Source organism: Triticum aestivum, chromosome 4B (genome assembly GCF_018294505.1).
Source record: "Triticum aestivum cultivar Chinese Spring chromosome 4B, IWGSC CS RefSeq v2.1, whole genome shotgun sequence".
In the NCBI taxonomy this organism is placed as follows: Eukaryota; Viridiplantae; Streptophyta; class Magnoliopsida; order Poales; family Poaceae; genus Triticum; species Triticum aestivum.
Genome location: NC_057804.1, coordinates 15,155,097 through 15,182,985, shown reverse-complemented (window position 1 = coordinate 15,182,985; position 27,889 = coordinate 15,155,097). Strand labels below are relative to the sequence as shown.

Sequence of the window (27,889 nt, the reverse complement as noted above, 5' to 3'; positions counted from 1 at the left end):
AAGTCAGCCCCACCGATTTGATTCCTCCGGCACCATCGAGTTCACTTGACATAGCATCCATAGCCAGAAACCCTAATCAGTTTGCTCTCACCGATAGGGATCTCATTCTCATTGAGATGGGATTGCAAACTCTCTGTTTCCCTTCGTAACATTTCGGTCCTCACCGAAATCAGCGATCGGTCCCACTGAGTTCGCAATGCAAACTCTCTGTTTCCCTTTCGTAACGTTTCGGTCTTACCGAAAGGAGCGATCGGTCCCACCGAGTTTGCCTGACCAACTTTCTATTTGCTTGTTACTGAAATCGGTCTCACCGAGTTGAAATAATCGGTCAAACCAAGATCACGTTTTTCCCTAACCCTAGATCATCGGTCCCACCGAGTTGATCATGTCAGTCCCACCAAAAATCCTAACGTTCACATTCTGAACTGAATCGGTCTCACCGAGTTCACATATTCGGTCTTGTTGGAAATATGCCCTAGAGGCAATAATAAAAGTATTATTATTATATTTCCTTGTTCATGATAATTGTCTTTTATTCATGCTATAACTGTATTATCCGGAAATCGTAATACACGTGTGAATACATAGACCACAATATGTCCCTAGTGAGCCTCTAGTTGACTAGCTCGTTGTGATCAACAGATAGTCATGGTTTCCTGGCTATGGACATTGGATGTCGTTGATAACAGGATCACATCATTAGGAGAATGATGTGATGGACAAGACCCAATCCTAAGCATAGCACAAAGATCGTGTAGTTCGTTTGCTAGAGCTTTGCCAATGTCAAGTATCTCTTCCTTTGACCATGAGATCGTGTAACTCCTGGATACCGTAGGAGTACTTTGGGTGTATCAAACGTCACAACGTAACTGGGTGACTATAAAGGTGCACTACAGGTATCTCCGAAAGTATCTATTGTTTTATGCGGATCGAGATTGGGATTTGTCACTCCGTGTAAACGGAGAGGTATCTCTGGGCCCACTCGGTAGGACATCATCATATGTGCAATGTGACCAAGGAGTTGATCACGGGATGATGTGTTACGGAACGAGTAAAGTGACTTGCCGGTAACGAGATTGAACAAGGTATTGGATACCGACGATCGAATCTCGGGCAAGTAACATACCGATAGACAAAGGGAATTGAATACGGGATTGATAAAGTCCTTGACATCGTGGTTCATCCGATGAGATCATCGTGGAACATGTGGGAGCCATCATGGGTATCCAGATCCCGCTGTTGGTTATTGACCGGAGAACGTCTCGGTCATGTCTGCATGTCTCCCGAACCCGTAGGGTCTACACACTTAAGGTTCGATGACGCTAGGGTTATAAAGGAAGCTTGTATGTGGTTACCGAATGTTGTTCGGAGTCTCGGATGAGATCCCGGACGTCACGACGAGTTCCGGAATGGTCCGGAGGTAAAGATTTATATATAGGAAGTCCTGTTTCGGCCATCGGGACAAGTTTCGGGGTCATCGGTATTGTACCGGGACCACCGGAAGGGTCCCGGGGGCCCACCGGGTGGGGCCACCTGCCCCGGGGGGCCACATGGGCTGTAGGGGGTGCGCCTTGGCCTACATGGGCCAAGGGCACCAGCCCCAAGAGGCCCATGCGCCTAGGGAACCCTAGAGGGAAGAGTCCTCAAGGGGGAAGGCACCTCCGAGGTGCCTTGGGGAGGATGGACTCCTCCCCCCCCCTCTTGGCCGCACCCCTTTCTTGGAGTAAGGGGCAAGGCTGCGCCTCCCCCCTCTCCCTTGCCCCTATATATAGTGGAGGGGAGGGAGGGCATCCATACCTGAGCCCTTGGCGCCTCCCTCCCTCCCGTGACACCTCCTCCTCTCCCGTAGGTGCTTGGCGAAGCCCTGCAGGATTGCCACGCTCCTCCACCACCACCACGCCGTTGTGCTGCTGCTGGATGGAGTCTTCCTCAACCTCTCCCTCTCCCCTTGCTGGATCAAGGCGTGGGAGACATCGTCGGGCTGTACGTGTGTTGAACGCGGAGGTGCCGTCCGTTCGGCACTAGGATCATCGGTGATCTGAATCACGACGAGTACGACTCCATCAACCCCGTTCACTTGAACGCTTCCGCTTAGCGATCTACAAGGGTATGTAGATGCACTCCCCCTTTCTACTCGTTGCTGGTCTCTCCATAGATAGATCTTGGTGTTACGTAGGAAAATTTTTGAATTTCTGCTACGTTCCCCAACAGTGGCATCATGAGCTAGGTCTATTGCGTAGATTCTTTGCACGAGTAGAACACAAAGTAGTTGTGGGCGTTGATGTTGTTCAATATGCTTACCGTTACTAGTCCAATCTTGTTTCGACGGTATTGTGGGATGAAGCGGCCCGGACCGACCTTACACGTACTCTTACGTGAGACAGGTTCCACCGATTGACATGCACTTGGTGCATAAGGTGGCTAGCGGGTGCCAGTCTCTCCCACTTTAGTCGGAACGGATTCGATGAAAAGGGTCCTTATGAAGGGTAAATAGCAATTGTCATATCACGTTGTGGTCTTGCGTAGGTAAGAAACGTTCTTGCTAGAAACCCATAGCAGCCACGTAAAACATGCAACAACAATTAGAGGACGTCTAACTTGTTTTTGCAGGGTATGCTATGTGATATGATATGGCCAAAAGGATGTGATGAATGATATATGTGATGTATGAAATTGATCATGTTCTTGTAATAGGATTCACGACTTGCATGTCGATGAGTATGACAACCGGCAGGAGCCATAGGAGTTGTCTTTATTTATTATTATGACCTGCGTGTCATTGAAGAATGCCATGTAAACTACTTTACTTTATTGCTAAACGCGTTAGTCATAGAAGTAGAAGTAGTCATTGGCGTGACAACTTCATGAAGACACGATGATGGAGATCATGATGATGGAGATCATGGTGTCAAGCCGGTGACAAGATGATCATGGAGCCCCGAAGATGGAGATCAATGGAGCTATATGATATTGGCCATATCATGTCACAACTATATAATTGCATGTGATGTTTATTATGATTATGCATCTTGTTTACTTAGGACGACGGTAGTAAATAAGATGATCCCTTACAAAATTTCAAGAAGTGTTCTCCCCTAACTGTGCACCGTTGCTACAGTTTGTCGCTTCTAAGCACCACGTGATGATCGGGTGTGATGGATTCTTACGTTCACATACAACGGGTGTAAGACAGTTTTACACAGCGAAAACACTTAGGGTTAACTTGACGAGCCTAGCATGTGCAGACATGGCCTCGGAACACGGAGACCGAAAGGTCGAGCATGAGTCGTATAGTAGATACGATCAACATGAAGATGTTCACCGATGATGACTAGTCCGTCTCACGTGATGATCGGACACGGCCTAGTTGACTCGGATCATGTGATCACTTAGATGACCAGAGGGATGTCTATCTAAGTGGGAGTTCATAAGATGAACTTAATTATCCTGAACATAGTCAAAAGACCTTTTTGCAAATTATGTCGTAGCTCGCGCTATAGTTCTACTGTTTAGATATGTTCCTAGAGAAAATTATAGTTGAAAGTTGAAAGTAGCGATTATGCGAACAGTAGAAAGCTTATGTCCTTAATGCACTGCTTAGTGTGCTGAACCCCAAACGTCGTTTGTGGATGTTTCGAACATCGAACATACACGTTTTGATAACTACGTGATAGTTCAGTTAAATGGTTTAAGTAGAGGCACCAAAGATGTTTTTGAAACATCACGAAACATATGAGATGTTTTGAGGGCTGAAATTGGGATTTCAGGCTTGTGCCCACGTCAAGAGGTATGAGACCTCCGACGATTTTCTTAGCCTGCAAACTAAGGAGAGAAGCTCAATTGTTGAGCTTGTGCTCAGATTGTCTGAGTGCAACAATCACTTGAATCAAGTGGGAGTTGATCTTCCAGATGAGATAGTGATGTTTCTCCAAAGTCATTGCCACCAAGCTGCTAGAGCTTCGTGATGAACTATAACATATCAGGGATAGATATGATGATCCTTGAGGTATTCGCGATGTTTTGACACCGCGAAAGTAGAAATCAAGAAGGAGCATCAATTGTTGATGGTTGGTGAAACCACTAGTTTCAAGAAGGGCAAGGGCAAGAAGGGATACTTCATGAAACGGCAATTCAGCTGCTGCTCAAGTGAAGAAACCCAAGGTTGAACCCAAACCCAAGACTAAGTGCTTCTGTAATAAGGGGAACAACCACTGGAGCAGCATTACCCTAGATACTTGGTAGATGAGAAGGCTGGCAAGGTCGATAGAAGTATATTGGATATACATTATGTTAATGTGTACTTTACTAGTACTCCTAGTAGCACCAGGGTATTAGATACCGGTTCGGTTGCTAAGTGTTAGTAACGCGAAATAAAAGGCTACGGAATAAACGGAGACTAGCTAAAGGAGAGCTGACGATATGTGTTGGAAATGTTTCCAAGTTTGATATAATCAAACATCGCACGCTCCCTCTACCATCAAGATTAGTATTAAACCTGAATGGTTTATTGAATCTCGATCGTAGTGATACACATTTTCATGCCAAAAGATATAAGATAGTAATGATAGTACCACTTACTTGTGGCATTGCCATGTAAGTCATAATGGTATAAAACGCATGAAGAAGCTCCATGTTGATGGATCTTTGGACTCACTCGTTTTGAAAAGTTTGAGACATGCGAACCATGTCTATTGGTGTATATGCATGAAGAAACTCCATGCAAATGGATCGTTTGGACTCACTTGATTTTGAATCACTTGAGATATGCAAATCATACCACATAGGCAAGATGACTGAAAAGCCTCGTTTTCAGTAAGATGGAACAAGATAGCAACTTGTTGGAAGTAACACATTTTGATGTGTGCAGTCGAATGAGTGCTGAGGCATGCAGTGAATATCATTATGTTCTTACTTCACAGATGATTCGAGTAAATGTTGAGTATATTTACTTGATGAAACACAAGTCTGAATTATTGAATGGTTCAAGTAATTTCAGAGTGAAGTAGCAGATCATTGTGACAAGAGGATAAAATGTCTATGATATGATCATAGAGATGAATATCTGAGTTACGAGTTTTGGCACACAATTAAGACATTGTGGAAATTGTTTCGCAATTAATACCGCCTAGAACACCATAATGTGATGGTGTGTCCGAACATCATAACTGGACCCTATTGGATATGATGCATACCATGATGTCTCTTATCGAATTACCACTATCGTTCATGGGTTAGGCATTAGAGACACCACATTCACTTTAAATAGGGCACCACATAATTCCGTTGAGATGACACCGTATGAATTATGGTTAGAGAAACCTAAGTTGTCGTTTCTTAAAAGTTTGGGGCTACGACGCTTATGTGAAAAAGTTTCAGGCTGATAAGCTAGAACCCAAAGCGGATAAATGCATCTTCATAGGACACCCAAAACAGTTGGGTATACCTCCTATCTCAGATCCAAAAGCAATAAAGGATTGTTTCTTGAATCAGGTCCTTTCTCGAGGAAAGGTTTCTCTCGAAAGAATTGAGTGGGAGGATGGTGGAGACTTGATGAGGTTATTGAACCATCACTTCAACCAGTGTGTAGCAGGGCACAGGAAGTTGTTCCCGTGGCACCTACACCAATTGAAGTGGAAGCTTATGATAGTGATCATGAAACTTCAGATCAAGTCACTCCCAAACCTCGTAGGATGACAGGGATGCGTACTACTTCAGAGTGGTACGTAATCCTGTCTTGAAAGTCATGTTGCTAGACAACAATGAACCTACGAGCTATGGAGAAGCGATGGTGGGCCCGGATTCCGATAAATGGCTTGAGGCCATAAAATCCGAGAGAGGATCCATGTATGAAAACAAAGTGTAGACTTTGGCAGAACGGCTCGATGGTCGTAAGGCTAATGAGTACAGATGGATTTCAAAAGGAAGACGGACAATGATGGTAAAAGTCACCATTAAGAAAGCTCGACTTGTCGTTAAGATGTTTTCCGACAAGTTCAAGGAGTTGACTACGATGAGATTTTCTCACTCGTAGCGATGCTAAGAGTCTGTTGGAATTATATTAGCGATTACTGCATTATTTATGAAATCTTGCAGATAGGATGTCAAAACATTGTTTCCTCGACGATTTTCTTGAGGAAAGGTTGTATGTGATACAACCGGAAGGTTTTGTCAATCCCGAAAGATGCTAATAAGTATGCAAAGCTCCAGCAATCCTTCTAAGGACTGGAGTAAGCATCTCGGAGTTGGAATGTGCGCTTTGATGAGATGATCAAAGATTTTGGATTTATACAAAGTTTATAAGAAACTTGTATTTCCAAAGAAGTGAGTGGGAGCACTATAGAATTTCTGATGAGTATATGTTGTTGACATATTGATGATCAGAGATGATGTAGAATTTCTGGAAAGCCTGGATTAAGCTACTTGAACATTGAGCATCAAGATCTATAAGGATAGATCAAAATGCTTAATAATACTTTCAAATGAGCACATACCTTGACATGATCTTGAAGGTGTTCAAGATGGACCAGTCAAAGAAGGAGTTCTTGCCTGAGTTGTAAGGTACGAAGTTAAGACTTAAAGCTCAACCACGGCAGAATAGAGAGAAAGGACGAAGGTCGTCCCCTATGCTTAAGACGTAGGCTCTTCAGTATGCTATGCTGTGTACCGCACCTGAAGTGTGCCTTGCCATGAGTCAGTCAAGGGGTACAAGAGTGATCCAAGAATGGCTCACAGGACAGCGGTCAAAGTTATCCTTAGTAACTAATGGACTAAGGAATTTTCTCGATTATGGAGGTGGTAAAAGAGTTCGTCGTAAAGGTTACGACGATGCAAGCTTGACACCTATCCGGATAGCTCTGAGTAGAGAGACCGGATACATATAATGGAGCAATAATTTAGAATAGCTCCAAGTAGAACAGTTGTTTGGAATAGCTCCAAATAGAGCGTGGTAGCTGCATCTAGGAGATGACATAGAGATTTGTAAAGCACACACGGATCTGAAAGGTTCAGACCTGTTGACAAAAAACCTCTCTCACAAGCAACATGATCAAACATAAAACTCATTGAGTGTTAATCACATAGTGATGTGAACTAGACTACTGACTCTAGTAAACTCTTGGGTATTAGTCACATGGTGATGTGACCTGTGAGTGTTAATCACATGGCGATGTGAACTAGATTATTGACTCTAGTGCAAGTGGGAGACTGTTGGAAATATGCCCTAGAGGCAATAATAAAAGTATTATTATTATATTTCCTTGTTCATGATAATTGTCTTTTATTCATGCTATAACTGTATTATCCGGAAATCGTAATACACGTGTGAATACATAGACCACAATATGTCCCTAGTGAGCCTCTAGTTGACTAGCTCGTTGTGATCAACAGATAGTCATGGTTTCCTGGCTATGGACATTGGATGTCGTTGATAACAGGATCACATCATTAGGAGAATGATGTGATGGACAAGACCCAATCCTAAGCATAGCACAAAGATCGTGTAGTTCGTTTGCTAGAGCTTTGCCAATGTCAAGTATCTCTTCCTTTGACCATGAGATCGTGTAACTCCTGGATACCGTAGGAGTACTTTGGGTGTATCAAACGTCACAACGTAACTGGGTGACTATAAAGGTGCACTACAGGTATCTCCGAAAGTATCTATTGTTTTATGCGGATCGAGATTGGGATTTGTCACTCCGTGTAAACGGAGAGGTATCTCTGGGCCCACTCGGTAGGACATCATCATATGCGCAATGTGACCAAGGAGTTGATCACGGGATGATGTGTTACGGAATGAGTAAAGTGACTTGCCGGTAACGAGATTGAACAAGGTATTGGATACCGACGATCGAATCTCGGGCAAGTAACATACCGATAGACAAAGGGAATTGAATACGGGATTGATAAAGTCCTTGACATCGTGGTTCATCCGATGAGATCATCGTGGAACATGTGGGAGCCATCATGGGTATCCAGATCCCGCTGTTGGTTATTGACCGGAGAACGTCTCGGTCATGTCTGCATGTCTCCCGAACCCGTAGGGTCTACACACTTAAGGTTCGATGACGCTAGGGTTATAAAGGAAGCTTGTATGTGGTTACCGAATGTTGTTCGGAGTCCCGGATGAGATCCCGGACGTCACGAGGAGTTCCGGAATGGTCCGGAGGTAAAGATTTATATATAGGAAGTCCTATTTCGGCCATCGGGACAAGTTTCAGGGTCATCGGTATTGTACCGGGACCACCGGAAGGGTCCCGGGGGCCCACCGGGTGGGGCCACCTGCCCCGGGGGGGCACATGGGCTGTAGGGGGTGCGCCTTGGCCTACATGGGCCAAGGGCACCAGCCCCAAGAGGCCCATGCGCCTAGGGAACCCTAGAGGGAAGAGTCCTCAAGGGGGAAGGCACCTCCGAGGTGCCTTGGGGAGGATGGACTCCTCCCCCCCCTCTTGGCCGCACCCCTTTCTTGGAGTAAGGGGCAAGGCTGCGCCTCCCCCCTCTCCCTTGCCCCTATATATAGTGGAGGGGAGGGAGGGCATCCATACCTGAGCCCTTGGCGCCTCCCTCCCTCCCGTGACACCTCCTCCTCTCCCGTAGGTGCTTGGCGAAGCCCTGCAGGATTGCCACGCTCCTCCACCACCACCACGCCGTTGTGTTGCTGCTGGATGGAGTCTTCCTCAACCTCTCCCTCTCCCCTTGCTGGATCAAGGCGTGGGAGACATCGTCGGGCTGTACGTGTGTTGAACGCGGAGGTGCCGTCCGTTCGGCACTAGGATCATCGGTGATCTGAATCACGACGAGTACGACTCCATCAACCCCATTCACTTGAACGCTTCCGCTTAGCGATCTACAAGGGTATGTAGATGCACTCCCCCTTTCTAGTCGTTGCTGGTCTCTCCATAGATAGATCTTGGTGTTACGTAGGAAATTTTTTGAATTTCTGCTACGTTCCCCAACAGGTCTGATCGAGTTGGCTCTTTTGTGTGCAACGGTTAGATTTCGTGTGGAGGCTATATATACCCCTACATCCTCCTCTCCATTAGAGAGAGGGCCATCAGAACATGCCAACACTTCCAGCATTCATTTTCTCAAAGAGAACCACCTACTCATGTGTTGAGACCAAGACATTCCAATCCTACCAGAAGAATCTTGATCTCTAGCCTTCCCCAAGTTGCTTTCCACTCAAATCATCTTTCCACCATAGCCAAATCTGTGAGAGAGAGTTGAGTGTTGGGGAGACTATCATTTGAAGTAGAAGAGCAAGGAGTTCATCATCAACACACCGTCTATTACCTTTTGGAGAGTGGTGTCTTCTAGATTGGTTAGGTATCACTTGGGAGCCTCTGTCAAGATTGTGGAGTTGAACCAAGGAGTTTGTAAGGGCAAGGAGATCGCCTACTTCGTGAAGATCTACCCAAGTGAGGCAAGTCCTTCGTGGGCGATGGCCATGGTGGGATAGACAAGGTTGCTTCTTCGTGGACCCTTCATGGGTGGAGCCCTCCGTGGACTCGCGCAATCGTTACCCTTCATGGGTTAAAGTCTCCATCATCGTGGATGTATGATAGCACCACCTATCGGAACCACGCCAAAAATCTCCGTGTCTACATTGTGTTTGCCACTCCAAACCCCTCCCTTTACCTTCATATGCAATGATTTACATTCTGCTGCTATACTCTTAGAATTGCATGTGTAGGTTGACTGCTTGACTTGTGCTAAGTTGTTAAAATCTACCAAGACTTAAAATTGGGAAAAGGCTAGATTTTTATTTGGTCATGTAGTCTAATCACCCCCCCCCCCTCTAGACCTACTTTCGATCCTACATGATCATGTGCTAGAGAACTAAGAATCATGAGCAGAATCTGCTGCCAACTTGTGCAAGTCTGCTTGTTGTAAACCGACCGCCATATCTTATTCTTTCCTACGGTCCTTAACCAATGCTGGAGTTAATTTGTTTTGTGGCCATTTTCTACCTCCTATTCATATGTTATGTGAATTGTAGGTACTATAGTCTATGAACTTTGAATTATTGGTGGAGAAGTTCTTTGATGGTGATAATTATTATTTATATGCAATTTCTTATGGCTCACATATGATTTCTTTTTTTGAAGTGGGTATATACAACCTTTAGCTAGAATTATGGACTAGAATCATGCATAGTCCTCGACATTAAAAATAAATTGCAGACGAGGTAGTATCTGCTTTTCTAAACATAATGTGTGATTGAACCACCTTTTTCTGTAAGACTCAAAATACCTATTCATTATATTGTTATATGATGTCTCATTTTGTTATTCTTAGCTGAGTGCTTGTGTTTAGAAAATTAATTGCTTAATTTACTTCTTGAGTGATATAATAGGAGAGAGCTACGTTGTTGAAAATATATTAAAGAGGCAGAAGATAAATTATTTGCATCTATTTTTTCTTAACATAGGTTCATTGTCCAGCAGGGGACTCTCTACAACATTAGTTCCAATTAATATCTTACTTTAGTTGTTTTGTGTGATGCTAGGTAACATCTCTTTGCAATTTTAGCATCTTTTACCTTTTCACTTATGTTGGGAGAAAGATGTTGCTCTTTCTTAAGATATTGTTTATTAGATGGAACAATAGTTACCATACAAAGTTCTTCCATCAAATAAATCTTTTTCTCTGTGCAACTAAGATTGATTTCCTGCTCCCTCATTGTACAATCTTATTCCGCAGAAATGGCATGGAAGACAAGAAACACAAGGCAATTCTAAGGTGAGAGATGCATTGTCAATAATCTTATCCAGATTTTTCGTTTGGTTTCTTGATTCAGTTTCTTCCTATTCTGCAGTTCTGTAGATGATCGAATGTTGTTCGATTTATTTTATTCTGCTTACAATTCACTGACAGGGCTGTGGGTGCCCACGAGAGGGGGACAATGGAGTAGATAGGCTGAAATAGGGAGGCTGACGGACATGTGGATTTCATGATTAGTGAGTGCTTTGCTTGGATCAATTGTACATACCCCCTTGAGATGTTAATAGTTGTTGACTGATCTTATTGTGAGGTGTTATTTTAGTTATGGATGTTTACATGAATGTCACTTTCTGGTTTGGCAATATATTATTAGTTGGTGTCTTGATAAGAGGTATATGAATGTGATACATACTTGAATTTAAAGAGTGTATGACCCTGACCTCCAGGTTCTGCATCATCAGTGACCAGCTTACCTGACGTTAGGTTTATTTATAATACCAGCTCACTCTACTGCCATATTTCTCTCATCAACTACAAGAGATTTAGTACAGATTGATACGAAACATTCACAATAATCATGGGATGCTAAATCCGCAATCATGATGGTTTCTTTATGATACCAACCTACTATAATGCCATTTTCTCTCATCAGGTAGGTAAATATATGGTCATAATACTAGACAACTATAAGAAACATTCACCTATAGAACTATTGTGCTCCCTTGCCTCATTGTTATTGCCTTATTTTAAACTATATACCCATGCAAGTACAAATTTTAAATTGTCCTCATTGGTGTAATATTTGATTGATCTTAGTATTTACTAAGTATTGCCATTGAGCAAGCTCTTTCTATCTATGTGCTTCAATTAATGAATTCAGTTTTCTATAGTCAATTAATAGTGTAGGAGCCCGGGATCTTTTGACCACACAGATGATGCATAAATAGGTTAGTGTATTTTTTGCCGGGTAAATAGGTTAATGTATTTAATGTCCTCTTCTTCTTTGTAGGTCCCAAGTTGGTTAATGTTATTTTTGCTCATGCACAACCAATCATAGGAATCGGTACAACTTTATGTTTTATATATTTGCACCCGCCATTTGCTACTGCACACTTATGTGATCATATGCTTTTGGTTTGGGTTGACTATATACAGTATAGAGGGCATATTAGTTCTGGTTGCACTTACATCAAGGCATGCATAAGTTTATCTCTTCAACTGTCCTTTTGAATTATGGTTTACGGGCATGGTGTCTCGTCCTAGACAATCAAGAAATCCATTGACATGGTGTGCAATACTTCTATATGTTCTGTTCTTGGCCTGCTATCCTGAATGCAGTTTGTTTCGTACTGCCAAAACCCTGCCTTAAAGGAAAACCTCTATTTTTCTGTGTGCCCTCATTTATGAGTTATTCTTATTTCTCTTTTCAGTTCTCACGGATTTGACCTTGGTACAAGTAACGTTGCTAGATCTTCATGTTCCCGCACAATACTCCGGCAACTTAACAATGTCATGAATTTCTCTAACCACACATTTCTTCTGCATCTTAGGGTAATCTACGTCTTCACACCAAATTGTTCATCAAGCAGAAGTACATGACTACATGAACATATGTAATCGCATTGCCAATATGCATTATCTTATTTTATGGTGAATTCAGGAGGGTTTTCATACATCCTGGGGCAGGTACAAGACTCCCATATGCTGTGAGCTCCTCCCAAACATAGTAGAGTTTGTTTTTTGGATGATACACCCTCCAGCAGATGCTCTCATCCCAACAAGGAAGTTTTCCAACAAAAAAATGGTTTGAACGAGAGTTGCTGATAAAGGATGGTGCGGATGATGAATAGATGAGGGAGCCGATTTGCACTGCTCGGAACACAAAAGGACCATCGGGTGTACTATATGCTTGAAACTCCACCGTAGATAGCACATCTTTGATTTCATTACCTGAACTCGAGTGCTCCTATATATAATTTACATCCTTCGTTGCTAAATACAAGACATGTTTGTAGTTTAAATTAAACTGTAAAAACATCTTATATTTAGAAACAGAGGTGGTACGAACTGATTTCTTGAGTTACCATAAGATGGGTGACCAAAGCTATATATATGATGCATCTCTGCCTATGTAGCTTTGCTCACCATGAACTGATCTCATGCCTTTCTATGCTTCAATGATTTTATGATCGGTGTCTAAATATTCCAACTTGTATGGTTTGAATACTTGGTTCACTCTTACCCTTTGCACCATTGGCGCAACAGGTCATCTAGTTTATATTAATCTCGAGTTCAACATGGCTGGAACAATACCGCACCTCGCACTCTAGCGCACTCTTATAAAACTTGCATTTTAGGTGCTTTTGAATAATGCATTCAGATAGAGAACCTAGAAAGATATGCCAGTTACCACTAGTTCACATTTCAGTGGTATTCTATAAGGGCTGGAACAACTAGTTAATTCGGAAACTATCGCATAGTTACCAGCCTAGCAACTCCATTGTTATTTTTCTTTATGTAAGTACCGCATATATTCCATTACTGGAACTGATTACATAGAGTACGCATGCAGTCACACAAAGGACCCCGCAAGAAGTAGAAATACAATCCCACCCAAGGAGAATCATACCAAGATCTAGGGGAACGTCTTTGCATAGAAGGATGAATTTAGAGCCGATGAACCAGATTGTTGCAAAACGACGAGACAAATGCTTTGTGGCACATCGGCTAGGGTTCTTCCATGTGTCCACCAAACCCCTTCGCCGTCAAATTCATCTGACAAGGTCAAAGAAGAGGAACATCACCTCCTGTCATAACCCACATGCCCACTACAAGAAAACAAACACATCCACAACACTTGGTGCCAACACCAACGACTGAGCCACCTTCCCCTTGGCGAGCACTGTCGATATGGAAAAAAAGTAGTGGCAAATTATTTTGACGCAACACCATCTCCTCCATGGGTCTACCCTATCTAAGGTTTTGAGCCAAAGCGTCACATGGACTCGCCGCTTGGCTGACCAGGGGGAGGGCGGTTCTGCCTCCCAGATTGCCTCTCTCAAGCGATAAAATGAACTCTACTTTGTCATGAAGTACAAGTGCAAATAACTTTAGGTAGATTATTTATTTGATGAGACAAATGATGATGCCCCGGTAAATTTACACCTTTTGGCAAGCTAAAAAATGCCATCATAAATTTACCCTTGTGAAAAGTAAAATGAGTCGAATTGTACTTTCATTTTTGCCAACCATTTCCCCGTTAGTCAACCATCTTGTCTCATGTTAATTTCTTTATTCCAAAATTAGCATTGATGTTTAACGTCTCAAGTTAAAAAAGGGAGCCTTGGCGTAGTGGAAAGCTGCTGCCTTGTGACCATGAGGTCACGGGTTCAAGTCCTGGAAACAGCCTCTTACAGAAATGTAGGGAAAGGCTGCGTACTATAGACCCAAAGTGGTCGGACCCTTCCCCGACCCTGCGCAAGCGGGAGCTACATGCACCGGGTTGCCCTTTTTTTTCAAGTTAAAAAAGGGAAAAGGTCTCTCTCACACTCACATATGAACTCATCCCCAACTGCTCTTCCCTCCTGGCGGTGCTTACATCCTACTAGGTGTCGGCTGTCGTGCCTCCCACGGCGGTGACTCCTCCACCTACCCTCCCTAAGCGACGTGGTGTCGGACTCCTTTGGCACGGTGGTTCTTCCGGTCTAGTGTTATTTTCTCTGTTCATGTGACACATGCGCGTCCGCCTTTGTTCTTATGTGACCCAGAGTGTCATCCTCTTGTTTTGTTCTCGGGGAACAAATTCTTATCATTATGTGGATAATCTTTTGAAAGCGTTCAACAATTTATTGTTTATTGGGCACAGTGGTTACAATTTCCCTCCACTTCAATGTTGCAACACAAATGTGCTACGAGCCTATTTTCTCTCTAAGATTATGTATCATATAGTTCCTTATTTAGATATTCCATAGTTTTTATGGGGACACTTGCTAAATTTCATATACACTATAATTTTACTCATTGGATGATTCTTTTTTGACAATATGCTTCAACAAAACTAATGATATCTATTACCAACCGAATAACAAGTATTTTGTTCTAATTGATGATATATGGAGTAAGCAAGCGTGGAATGGCATCCAATGTGCCTTTCCCAATAACAATACTGCAAGTCGAGTAATGACTACTACACGTATACAAGATGTAGCAAAATCTTGTAGCTTTCCACATGGAGGCTACGTTTATCCTATGAAGCACCTTGGCATCGATGATTCAGAAAATCTATTCTTGAAAAGGATCTTTGACCATGAAGATGATTTCCCTTATGAACTAAAAGAAGTTACTAGTTATATACTAAAGAAGTGTGATGGCTTGCCATTAGCTATAGTCCATATAGCTAGCATGTTGGCAACAAAACCAACCACAAAGCAGGAGTGGGTGCAGCATTCTCTTTGCTCTTCGTTCGAACAAGATTCTGAGCTGGACGTGGCGAAACGTATATTGCTTCTTAGTTATTATGATCTATCTCACTATTTGAAGATTTGCTTGTTGGACCTGAGTATATTCCCAGAGAATTTTGAGATTTGCTGTGAGTGTCTGGTACAAAGATGAATGGCTGAAGAATTTATCATTGGGTATCAAGGACAAAGCAGGGAGGAAATGTCCGAGGGAGCCGGACTGGGCAAGGTGGCGGCCAGAACACAAGCACGCAAAGGGCTAGGTAAGAAGATTCAGGGGAGAGACCGTGATGATGGTGGGTTGTGAAGCTAAATTGGGGTGTTGTGATTGAGAAGGTAATTTGTGTGTGTTGTGATTAAGAAGATTCTGGCATTTTTTTAAGTTTGAACTTAAAATGAAACTTGTGTTTGAACTTAAAATTCAGCATGTCCATACAAAATCATTTGTCCAACACACGAGACATCGCAGTCCTGGCGTGCCCCACAAACCAAGAAGCTGCTCGCTGGCACGCACGCACGCACGGCGGGCCCACGCGACATGGGGCCAGCACAGCTCGCGGGTAGCTCGTGGCAGCGTAGCAGAAGCATTTCCGGCACCGAAATTTCCATCGATCTGAACGCCCCCACCGGCCGGTCGACCCTCCACCACCACCACCTACCAGCCCCGTCGCCGTCCGTCGCCGTCGCCTCCGCCCCCAAAACCCTAGCCCCGGCCCCGGCCCCGCCGCCCCCGCCATGTCCACCAACGGCAGCTCCCCGGTACGTGCGCCGCCCTCTCGCCCCGGTCCACACGCCTCTGAAATTTCCCGACTTTGGTTGGTGTCTGTCTTCTCTGACGATTTGCTCGGGCGGGGGTGGGGGATTCTGCAGAGGGTCAGGGACACGGAGAGCAGCCTGGAGAAGGTGAAGCGGCAGCTGTCGACGGGATCCGGGAGGTACTTGCTGCAGGGCCCCCTGCTGAAGCGATCTGAGACGGTATGGCGCTCATCTCTGGGACGCTGGGTGATATCATATAGGGGTTTATTTATTATCAGGCGTGTGAATGTTCGATTTTGCTGGTAGATTTGAACTAGTGAGGGGTGCAGCCGTCGAAAACTTAGGTTTAATGGCTCAATTCGGCGTGTTAGGCCTTACAATTTGATAGGTTGGCTACGAACACCATACAAGGAGGGGAGGTGTACTTTTCTTTTCCATCTGGTTGATTGTGATGTACCTAGGCCTTACAATTTGATAGCCAGCCTTTGAATAACTGTTTCCAAATGAGTCCAAGAGGATCCTGGTGAATATAATTTTCTGCCGATTAGCTTCTTACTTGTGAGCAGTGATTTGCTGATTTCACTTTTGAACCGATATTATCTTCTTCCAAACAGTTACGGAAATGGAACGAAAGATGGATAATATTGGACCCAACGTCTGGCAAGATGGAATACAAGTACAGAACACCACATTTTTTTGTAACTTACAATGCCAAACAACATTTCTCCAGCTATCTCCTGATCCTTTGTGTTTTTCTTGTTCCAGACTTCGGAGGAATGAAACTGCCGTTAAGGGAACCATTATATTTGATGCTTCAAGCACCATTACTTTGTCTCCTGTAAATTTTCAGTAAGATTGGTCCCGGAGTATAATTTTTTCTTGCTACTTTATTTCTAACTTTGAAGGTTGTATAACTAGCACTTCAATTCTTACAGAGGCATGCCAAAGTATGACGGATGTTGTTTCTGTATCCTGTATACGTCTGATGAGCTTTAAGCTTTTTTTTTTACAAGCTGTCTATATCCTTCTAGTCTTTGGTGCATTCCTTTACTCTAGCAGACATTGGAACTCCTCAGAAAAAAGATTACTTTCTTTGCGCTGAAACTCCTGGTGCTGCCAAAGCTTGGGTATCTACATTGCAGTAAGTTCTCCGATCTATTACCTATAAAATATTATTGTATGCTCTGTACAGGCATTTGCAAATTTATTTTATGATTCTACAGTATAGTATCTAGGGCAAATGCTCAACTCAACGCAAACATGCAAACTTGGTGAGCCGTTCAATCAATGTGAATGGGATTATCGCTAACAGTGCCACTATCCCAGTAGAAGGGAGCACTCTCATGGTGCAGATTTAAACGATGTGTTACATTCATTGTACAGCCTGTGATTAGAGTTTGCATTTTTGCACTGTATATGCACCTCTTAATTCTGTATTCCAGTAAGGTATAACTAGAAGACAGTGCTTTTGAATGGAACCAAATAATTATATGTTGCCATGAACTGCTTTCAAGTTTAGGAGTCCTGGTCCCAACTAGCTTGGTACATTGCAGGGCTATGCTATAATCTTCTTTCAGTAGTTAAACTAAATATTATAGTATATACAGTTGTTGAACTATTTGGTACTGATGATATCTTTAATTAACAGTGCAACTCAGTTAGTACTACAAGCGCATAAAGAGGCAGTAAATTCTTTAGCTGGGAATGGCTCTCCTTCTACATTAGGCACGGTTGCTACTGCAGTTGCTAATGCTAATGCAACTGCTTTGGAGGCAATGAAGGAGATAGATGCAGCACTGAAGGTTTCAATGAGGGCAGCTCTTGGGTTGGGTACAAATAATTCGAATGTGGGTCAACTTGATGATTTAACTATCATGAAGGTATGCATTCATCTCGGCCTAGATAGATAAATCTCTTATCTGAATCTCTTGCTCCGTATTGTTATTAACTGTGGCTGGTGTGACCATACAAACAAAATTTTCCAGCATGATTCATTGCTGAGCTGTCATGACTCATGAGTCACTTCTTAATAATATATATTGCTTTATTTTTGAATATGTTTATATTGTAATAAGCATTTTATTTTATTATTACACAGTTCACATATGTACAGTCCACTTATTGTTCAAACATAATTCGTTATTCACACCAGCACCAAATCACTGATATCATACAGGCCGTTGCAAACCATGGTCACACTGTTCTCTCTATTGGTTTCCTTATATTGTAATTGTCATCAAAAATTACAAATTCATCATCCCTGCCATTTTTAATGTTAGCCCGGTTGTCTTAGACCAGACTAACATATTCTTAGTAAACGTGAGGAATTCATTGTTTGGACATAATACTCCTTGCTTATTGTATGCAATTTTGACCTTTTGTTTTGTGGCTAGCATGTCATCCTTCCAACTATATACTGACCAGCATAATCTCTTAAACTTTGATTACCATGTCTAGTTCTGTTAAATGGCTACATCTTTGGGCACTAAGTTGTATGGTGGTGTGATGGTAGCTACATAATTCTGTATCCTTGTTATATACACGGGCATTGATTTGGTCAATTCTTTGTGTACTGTGTTAATGTTTCCCAGGAGACTCTCCGAGTGAAAGATGAGGAGTTGCAGCATTTGGCTAAGGACATTCGTGCTCGTGACGCCACAATTCAGGAAATTGCAGAGAAGTTAACGGAGACCGCAGAGGCTGCAGAAGCAGCAGCATCTGCAGCTCATACAATCGATGAACAGAGACGACTTCTATGTTCAGAGATTGAGCGTCTGAAAAAAGCAATGGAAACACAAATGGAACAATCCATGCTTAAGGTCAATTTTATGTTTTGTATTGCTTATTACTATTTTGGAAGATTTAAGTGCTCTGAACTCTAATGCTAAATATGGTTGATGGATGTATGGCAGCTACGACAATCTGAAGAGAAGGTAATTAGCCTGAGCAAAGAGAACGACCAGTTGATGAAGGAAAGAGATGCCGCATTTCAGGAAGCATATATGTGGCGCACTGAACTAGGAAAAGCTAGAGAGCAAGCAGTGATACAGGAAGCAGCAATTGCTCGAGCAGAGGAGAAGGTAAGGGTGTCTGAAGCGGATGCTGCGGTTCGGATCAAGGAAGCCGCTGAAAAACTGCATGCTGCTGAGAAAGAAAAGGAGGAACTTTTAGCCCTTATTGGTGTTCTCCAATCACAAGTGCAGAGGTTTTTGTCCCCGTCTCATTCCTTCCGCACACAATTTCAAAATGAAACCTTCATAGAATATACTCCCTCCTTCCCATAATATAAGAGCATTTTTGACACTAGTGTAGTGTAGTGTAAAAAATGCTCTTATATTATGGGACGGAGGGAGTAGACATCTATCTGAATTTACATTATGCATTACCCGTGATGATTAAAAGATAAAACCATACTGATGCAGAGAACAAAGCAGCACGAAGCAAGTATGCGAGGAGAGATCCGAGTCATGCTCCGGCGCCGACAACTCCCCTCCGCTGACGAAGCACGTCGACGCATCGGACGACGACGTGGACAAGGCGTGCGTGAGCGATTCGAGATCGGTCGTGGTCTCGAGTGAGAGCACGGAGGTCCAGCTGGCCGTGGACGGGGTGGACATCCGCCCCATCGGCGACCCGGAGTGGGGCAGCTTCCAGCAGCCGGAAGCGCTGATCGCCGACGTGCGGGAGGTCTCCCCGGAGGCGGAAGGCAGCAGCCTGGATATCCCGGTGGTCAACCCGGCACCGGCCAATGATCATATGCAGGGAGGGGCAACACATCCCTGAAGGCCTGGAGGTCTTCTTGGGTGGTTTGTGATTATTGAGGAGATTTGAATCCTCTCGAGATTTGAATCCTCTCGAGAATTACTTTTGCGTTTTTTTGTGCTGTGCTGCTTCCGGGTTGTGTCTCCGTTGTATTTAAGTATGCAACTCAATAAAAAGATGATAGCGGGTTGTCGTGTGATTGTAAATTATTATTATTCACGTCATATCTCTTTTGTGCCATGTTTCGAATTATGTTCACGATTGAAACAAATGTGATGAGAATAGAAGACATGAACTGAAATTTGATGCCATGGAACTAAAAAAAGCAGAAGTTGTACAGATTCCATTTAGAAGGAAACCGGTTTGATAATCTCTCTAATCCATATTAATTGTCGCTGATTTAGTACTAGCACCATTTCTTCCACTGGGTTTCGTTGAAAACCGTCCCAACTGTCAGCCTTATTGGGTTATAACAAAATAAAATTGTATTTTTGTTAAGAGCGTTTAGATCATTAAGAGCATTTAAAGTAGTGATCTAAACGCTCTTACGGACGGAGTACAAGGAAAGATTTCCTGTAGAACCGGTGCAAAAAGCATATCTTCCAAAGGAGCCCTAATTTAAAAATGAGCCAAATTTATAACAAACCAGCACACAAACTTGCGAAACAACAGCATTTTTAGTGCTGATGATGATACGTGCATCACAGCCACTCATCAGGTCAGCAGCGCAAACATGTCAATCTGCTCACATCGTTTTACACAACAGCAACTCAACTCGGACAGAACAAATATACATACAATGGAGGCGGCGAAATGCGGTTACAATATCAAAACCTTAACGTCCCTGTTGAAATGAGCTTCTTCTAGTTCTTGATCTCGGCATCGTTCAGCCCCCCTCTCGGGCTACCGGCATTGCTCGGCGGCTCGTACTCCTGGCTCGGGAACACCTCCGACTGCAGGCCCGTCGAGATGTTGTTCACATGGAGCCACGTCAGCTCCCACAGGCTGTCGCCCCCTATCGTGCTCCTCTTGGCGAGGATCCCCCTGCCCTTCATCGCGGCCAGGACGTTCCTGAGGAGGTCCGGGATCAGCTCCTGAAGCTTGTCGCTGCGCTTGCCCCGGACCTTGGCCTTGATGCACTTCTCCATCCGGCTGAGGACCCCCAGCCACAGCTTGCAGAAGCTGCTCAGCCCGAAGAGGTCCGGTAACAGCTCAAGGTACACCTTCGCTACCAGTCTCACGGCGAGCACGAGGGATCCTTCCATGTTCCTGTGGTCCTTCTGCGAGTGGTTCTGGGCGATCTCCAGCAGGTCGTCCAGCAAAGCGAATATGATGTGGTCGAAAGCGTGCGACCATGTGGCGGACTGGAGGCCTATCCCTTCGGTCGCCGTTAGGCATCGCTGGAGCGAAACCAATGCGTGGTTTCGCACCTCCTCTCGCTGGTCCAGGCTCAGCTTTTTCAGCGCTTGCAGCAGTTTGAGCCACATTTCCCTGATTGCTTCCACCCCTCTATCAGCTTCTTCGCCTGCCTCTTTTGTATCTTGCGACCACCGGGCGAGATTAGTGACCGAATCAGCCATCAAATCCAGGGCGCGAATAGACCTGTCTGTTAGACCAACCCTGGACTCGGCAAACTGCCTCGACGCTTCGATGCAGAAGGCATAATTTGATCTTGAAAGGTGACCCTCTGACATGATAAACATTATAGCCTCGAAGCCTACCCCTGAAGCATCTGGGTGGCGAGCTGTAATGGAGAGCAGCAACACCACAGTTCTCCAACCCATCTGCGATTTTATGTGTCCCGCGTTTGCTTTGACAAGCCGTGCAACCTCTTGTGTGATGTTCTCACAGTATGCATCCGCTACACGTGCATCCAGCTTCAGAACTAATTGCAATGACCTCAGCAGCTCATCAGCAAGGTTCTCTTTGTATGGAAGTAACCTCTGGCATATCCGCAGAAGGCCAAAAATAGCTTTCTCCACAAGGGCGCATGGCATGACTGTGGACTGAACTATGTTGGCAATATGCTCATATACGCCTTGCCAGAGGAGCACAATTCGATCTCGATTGTTAAGCGTGATGGCAATGAGGAGTTCCAAGCAGAATACTGCTGTGTCTTCGTCGTCTGGCGAGCTGGCAACCTTTTGAGGCCGCCCTGCAGCCCATATCAGTGCCCTGGCAAGCTGCAATAGTGAATCAGGTTGCAAAACTTTGCTCTCTGTAAATATGCCATCAATGCGGCACTTCTGGATTGTCTGAAGAGTCCTCTGGTGGGCAGCAAGTTGCTGCTCAGTTGGTTGTGATCTTGGTTCCTCGCTGTCAAGCGAGAGTAGCTGACTAAATCTTCCCATGAGCCCAGAGGATTTCCGAGGGGTACCCATCACTGGAACGTGAGATGTGGAGATTGAGCTAGGAACAGGCTTTCCTTGGACAGTTTCAGCAGAAACTTCTGAATCATCAGCTGCATCACTAGCAACACGGGCAGGAAGAAGCCCTAGCTTATGCAGTCTCAGGATGCAATCCAGTACATTCCTCCAACCAGTACGTATGTAATGCCCGTATTTATTAGCTATGGTAAACAGTGTCTCAGTTGCCAATCTAGCCTTCAGATCATCTCCAAAGGCAGTGACTGGTTCCTCGACCAAAGAGGTATTCAAAAGAGTGGTGAATTTGCAGAGAGAAACAACAAGGTCGTCCAAAACGTCTTCAAGATGATGAAATGCTGAGATCTTTGCGATGCCCAAGAAGCCATCCACACAGGTCAACAGAACTTCTTCATGTTCCGAATGATCAAATACCACTGCAATGGCAGCAATAGTAGGGCCAGACATGATAGCAAACATATCGTGGTCGAGGAAAGGTTGAGAATCACCAACAATATACTGGGGTGTTGACTTGGACTTCCGCATTAGGTCTATCCAACGGCTGGGAGACATTTCCAAATATCCCATGCCCTGCTCGGGCGTGGTCTTAATCTCATTTCGGCAGATAGCGTGGTATAGCTCAGACAACATCTCACGTGGGAGGTCACTACCCCCATTTATGCTCCTGTTGTTTTTTATGAAGTCCTCCTCGGTCATCTTCTTCTTCACCTGCATGTTATGCTGATCAGTGTTCAGCATTATAATTGAGTAAGACAGCAGCAAAGCAGTGTCCTTATTTGCAAAAGCTTGCGGAGCCTGCTCATAGTATCTATCTGAAAAGGCCTCAAGAACCCTCTGTATCTTCTGAGATTCTCCAGGTAGTCGGAATGTCTCCAAAAATAACCTCAGAGCTGTATCCAAGTTCATCTCCTCGAAGTCAAAGGTCTGAGCAAACTCATGAAGCACCTGAACACAAAACTCGTCATGATTGCCGAGAAAGTCTCCTACGAGATTCTTATCCAGACCAGCTGTGTAGCGGAAAAAACAAGCCACACTCTGCGGATCAAGCTTCTCGGGCAACAGATGATTGCCTTGAAGGAACTCCAGACCTTTCTTCGGGTCCCTGTTGAAGTGATCAGCGCCAATCATTAGCCTCCTCTTGACATACTTCCTTTGGCGGACAAATTTCACCCAATGCTGAGGATCCAAAAAATTCTCGCACTTAACAGTCCAGAATGGAGCATATTCATCAAGTTCCACAGACCTTAGTTCAGGGCCAGAGGTTGCATTCCCAATCCGATCAGCCATTCCCTGAATCACAGCAATCAAGCCTTCCAGAGCAAGAATGTGCATAGAAGACAAGGGGCAGTTAATAGGAAATGCACTCTTTGATAAAAGATTTGCAAGCTCCTCAAACACATTCCTGCATGTTATGTCACAGTCAAGATTGGCATACATCTCCACCATAAAATTCTTCTGTCGACAGAAGTCCACAAGAGCTTCCATTGCAACCTCCTGCTGATGATATGTTGCTCCAAATCGGGGCTGTGCGAGCCTTAGAATTATGCAACAAAAAAAGGCCTCAAGCTGCATCTTGAGCTCATTACGGAGGTGATGGTAAAGATTCAACACGATGCTGCACACCACCGAAAGAGTAAGCGGGCTTATCGATAAGCCAAGCTGCATTAGGTTTCGGAAAAGCTCATCTTGGACCAGCGACAGCACCTTTGGATGCCTCCCAATTGCAGACCCACCAAGCTCTATCGCTGAATTGATCAACTTCAGAGCAAACAAAGGTTGACCTTCATCATACCCGTTCAGCTCGACACCACTGAGGAGAGAGCATAGGAAATGGAAAATCTCCTCCATGCAAGGAGTTCCATATGGCTCCACAACAAGGACACTACCATCCGGAGAATTCTCATCAGGTGTACCTGCCTCGGACACATAGCTTCCGTTTCCATTTTCCATTTGCCCAATACCAAATGGATGATTCTTATCCATGCCACCCATCTGCACGAGTACAACACAGAAATCAATTGTAACCAAATGGAGCAAAAATGTCATCTAATACATGAGAATGGTACGTACATGATATAAAAATAAATGCCAAGAAGCTAACCAAAATCCCAAACTTGTATAAGATAAGGACCTAAGGTGTGATCTGCGGCGCTAGCCCATACAGGGATCCAAAAGCTTGTTTAAATTCTGAATTCTTTTGATAGCAGTTCTACAGATTGCATCTAATTTGAATAAAAAATTCTGAGCTTGAATCACAGGTCGAGTAACAAAATGACAAATTTGGCGGTGAATAGTAGCAAATGGATCTGAAATTCCATGTCGTGGTAGACGGATCTTGTGTGAATGTTGGCATAAACTTTTCAACACTTTTTGGGATATCCAATGAACTGGTTGTACCAAAAGGGTATGCTTGGTTTGAGCCCCAACTAGCCCCATCAAAAATTTGGTGTGACCAAAGCGTCAAATTTTTTGGTACCTTGTTTATGTTTGGATTGTGGCCATTGGACCATCCAAAATTTTGTCAAAACAGACCTCTTGTTTGGTTTGCAACCAACTGAGATTTCCTGACCATACTAGTCTTGCACATATTTAAAGAAGCTATATTTTGTCTACTTATAGGAGACTTGCAAGGGCTGAAGCTATGTGTTTTAAACCTGCCCTAAGATTGTCTTGCATGACGCGGTCATGCTGGTGCCGGATAAACATCACTCTGGAGGGCTCAAACATCGATTGCAGTATTCGCATACTCAATAACATTATGGGGTTAGGTTTTTTGTGCATCATTTAGTTCAAACAGTAGGAAAAACAATCGCCTTCCCTGCCTCTCTGCCCTACCCAATTGAGTGGTATCTCTTATCTCACTTGATCAGTTGGTCGGGACCAGTGCGGCATAATCAGTTAGGTTGAATGCATCTTTCTCAATAATTGCGATATTGTGTTTCATGGAGTAGCATATACTGTGTGCAATGCTGCTGCATTCTTGGATACAGCAAATGAAAATCGTAAATCTGTGTTCGTTTTAAGAGTGAAATGCGGAGTTGAGTGGCATTTGTAACTAAAAATAGCGGAAGCAGAAGCTGACATTACGAAGAACTTAGCATACCTCTGGTTTGACGGCAGCGTCGTCGGCGTCGCCGCCGGCGCCTATCTGCGGGAGGCGGGCGAAGACGAGGCGGACGAGCTCGTGCATCACGTGGCGGGAGAAGCGCTGCAGGAGGTCGCCCTTGGCGGCGGCCTGGTGGACGACGCGGAAGCAGGTGTTGACGGCGGTGAGGACGTGCTGGTCGCCGAGCGCGGGGGCGGCGGGGGCGCGGAGGCAGGCGAGCAGCGCCTGCAGCATGCGCACGAGCACGTCCTCCTCGGCGGCGGGGTCGGCGCCGGCCTCGAAGCGGCAGCAGGCGACGGCGTCGACGACCTCCCGCAGCGCGGAGCCCGGGAGGGCGGGGGCCGTGAGCGCCATGACCTCGTGCAGCGCGGCGAGGGCGGCCGAGGTGGCGTCGGCGCCGGCGTCCTCGGAGCGCACCGCGTCGAGGAAGGGCCGCAGCGCGGCGGCCGGGAGCGAGGGGGAGTGTTGGGGGGAGGCGGCGGCGAAGGCGAGCCGACGCAGGGCCTTGAGGGAGGCCACGAGCGGGTGGTCGGCCGCCGCGTCGTCCGCGCGCGGGTGGCGGAGGCCCCGGCGCATCACGGCCAGCACCGCGCTGGCCTGCGCGGAGATCGCGCAGGCCAGGGCCGCCGGGTCGGCGCAGGGCGCGGGGTGGTGCGGCGGCGACCGCGACGGCGACGACTCCTCGGCGATGGGGTCGATGCCGCCCGAGGTGAGCGGCCTGGGGCGGCCCATTTGGGCGGGCGGGTGGCGGCCGGCTAGCTAGGTCGTCATGGGGGGTGGATCTGGGGCGGAGATCCGGCGAGCGGCTGCTCGGGGGGAGACGGCGGGGAGGGGAGGGGAGTGGGAGTTCGTGCGTGCGTGCGTGCAAGACTGCTTTTTTCCCCCTCCGCGTGCCCGCTTTAATTTTTCCGCCGCGCCGCGCCGTGCGTCGGGGAAGAGAAGCGGAGCTCGCCGTGGACTGGGGACGGACTCCGGGTGGGTGACTCGTTGCGCGTCGGAGAGAACCAAGGAGCGAAATGCGGCAACGAGGTGAAAAGTGAAAACTGCTTTCTTTTTCTTTTTTCTTTCTTATTACTGTGTGTGTTCTTATTTTCCATGGGTTTTGGTTTTTTTGGTACTTTCTCCGTTCCAAAATAGATGACTCAAGTTAGTACAAAGTTGAGTCATCTATTTTGAAACGGAGGGAGTACCATCGAAGGCACAAACGTCGCCGGGTGAATCATGATGAGCATGGCGGCGGTAGCCCCAAAGTGATACAAAGATGAGTCCGCTCCGGCTAACGTGTCGCAAGGAGATGGAGATGGGGTTTGCGGTGATGGCGGCGGATGGATGGTGATGATGCCCTCTCAATGCGGTGATGCGCCGGCGGAGCCGCTTGATCAGTTCCTCTTGATACGGTGATGGGGACGGGATCGGACGTGGTCGGGGAAGAACGAAAGTAGAGAACCCTAGCTAGAGTGACTAGATAAAGTTAGGATCGCTTTCTTCTTACTCTTTTATTTCTTGTGTTTGGCTTGTAACATGCCCCGTTCGAGCCAGAGTAGTGGAAAAGGTAGAACATAAACGGTGATGAGTACATTTGAATTACGACAGTTAACCCTGTTGGAAATATGCCATAGAGGCAATAATAAATTGGTTATTATTATTTTATTTACTTGTTCATGATAATCGTTTATTATCCATGCTATAATTGTATTGATAGGAAACTCAGATACATGTGTGGGTACATAGACAACACCATGTCCCTAGTAAGCCTCTAATTGACTAGCTCATTGATCAATAGATGGCTACGGTTTCCTGATCATGGACATTGGATGTCGTTCATAACGGGATCACATCATTAGGAGAATGATGTGATGGACAAGACCCAATCCTAAGCCTAGCACAAAGATCGTGTAGTTCGTATGCTAAAGCTTTTCTAATGTCAAGTATCATTTCCTTAGACCATGAGATTGTGCAACTCCTGGATACCGTAGGAATGCTTTGGGTGTACCAAACGTCACAACGTAACTGGGTGGCTATAAAGGTGCACTACGGGTATCTCCGAAAGTGTCTGTTGGGTTGGCACGAATCGAGACTAGGATTTCTCACTCCGGTTGACGGAGAGGTATCTCTGGGCCCACTCGGTAGGACATCATCATAATATGCACAATGTGACCAAGGGGTTGATCACGGGATGATGTTTTACGGAACGAGTAAAGAGACTTGCCAGTAACGAGATTGAACAAGGTATCGGCATACCGACGATCAAATCTCGGGCAAGTACAATACCGCTAGACAAAGGGAATTGTATACGGGATTGATCGAATCCTCGACATCGTGGTTCATCCGATGAGATCATCGTGGAACATGTGGGAGCCAACATGGGTATCCAGATCCCGCTGTTGGTTATTGACCGGAGAACGTCTCGGTCATGTCTGCATGGTTCCCGAACCCGTAGGGTCTACACACTTAAGGTTCGATGACGCTAGGGTTATAAAGGAAGTTTGTATGTGGTTACTGAATGTTGTTCGGAGTCCCGGATGAGATCCCTGACGTCACGAGGAGTTCTGGAATGGTCCGGAGGTAAAGATTTATATATGGAAAGTCCTGTTTTGGTCACCGGAAAAGTTTCAGGTTTTATCGGTAACATACCGGTACCACCGGGAGGGTCCCGGGGGTCCATCAAGTGGGGTCACCATCCCCGGAGGGCTGCATGGGCCAAG

At 45.2% G+C, this 27,889-nt stretch overlaps 2 protein-coding genes across 2 annotated transcripts; one reads left to right on the top strand and one right to left on the bottom strand.

Moving 5' to 3' along the window:
* Nucleotides 1–15,744: 15,744 nt before the first annotated feature.
* On the top strand, nucleotides 15,745–19,934 carry LOC123090611 (switch-associated protein 70). The gene is made up of 10 exons (XM_044511927.1): nucleotides 15,745–15,935; nucleotides 16,047–16,151; nucleotides 16,547–16,608; nucleotides 16,698–16,781; nucleotides 16,868–16,899; nucleotides 16,992–17,073; nucleotides 17,581–17,812; nucleotides 18,524–18,751; nucleotides 18,845–19,137; nucleotides 19,355–19,934. The coding sequence occupies exons 1-10, from the start codon at nucleotides 15,912–15,914 to the stop codon at nucleotides 19,713–19,715; spliced, it is 1,503 nt and encodes a 500-aa protein (XP_044367862.1). The 5' UTR covers nucleotides 15,745–15,911; the 3' UTR covers nucleotides 19,716–19,934.
* A 358-nt stretch (nucleotides 19,935–20,292) lies between these two features.
* LOC123090610 (ARF guanine-nucleotide exchange factor GNOM) lies at nucleotides 20,293–26,199 on the bottom strand. Its single transcript, XM_044511926.1, has 2 exons — nucleotides 25,182–26,199; nucleotides 20,293–24,070 (listed from the first exon to the last, which is right to left on the bottom strand). The coding sequence occupies exons 1-2, from the start codon at nucleotides 25,914–25,916 to the stop codon at nucleotides 20,558–20,560; spliced, it is 4,248 nt and encodes a 1,415-aa protein (XP_044367861.1). The 5' UTR covers nucleotides 25,917–26,199; the 3' UTR covers nucleotides 20,293–20,557.
* Between the last annotated feature and the right edge of the window lie 1,690 nt (nucleotides 26,200–27,889).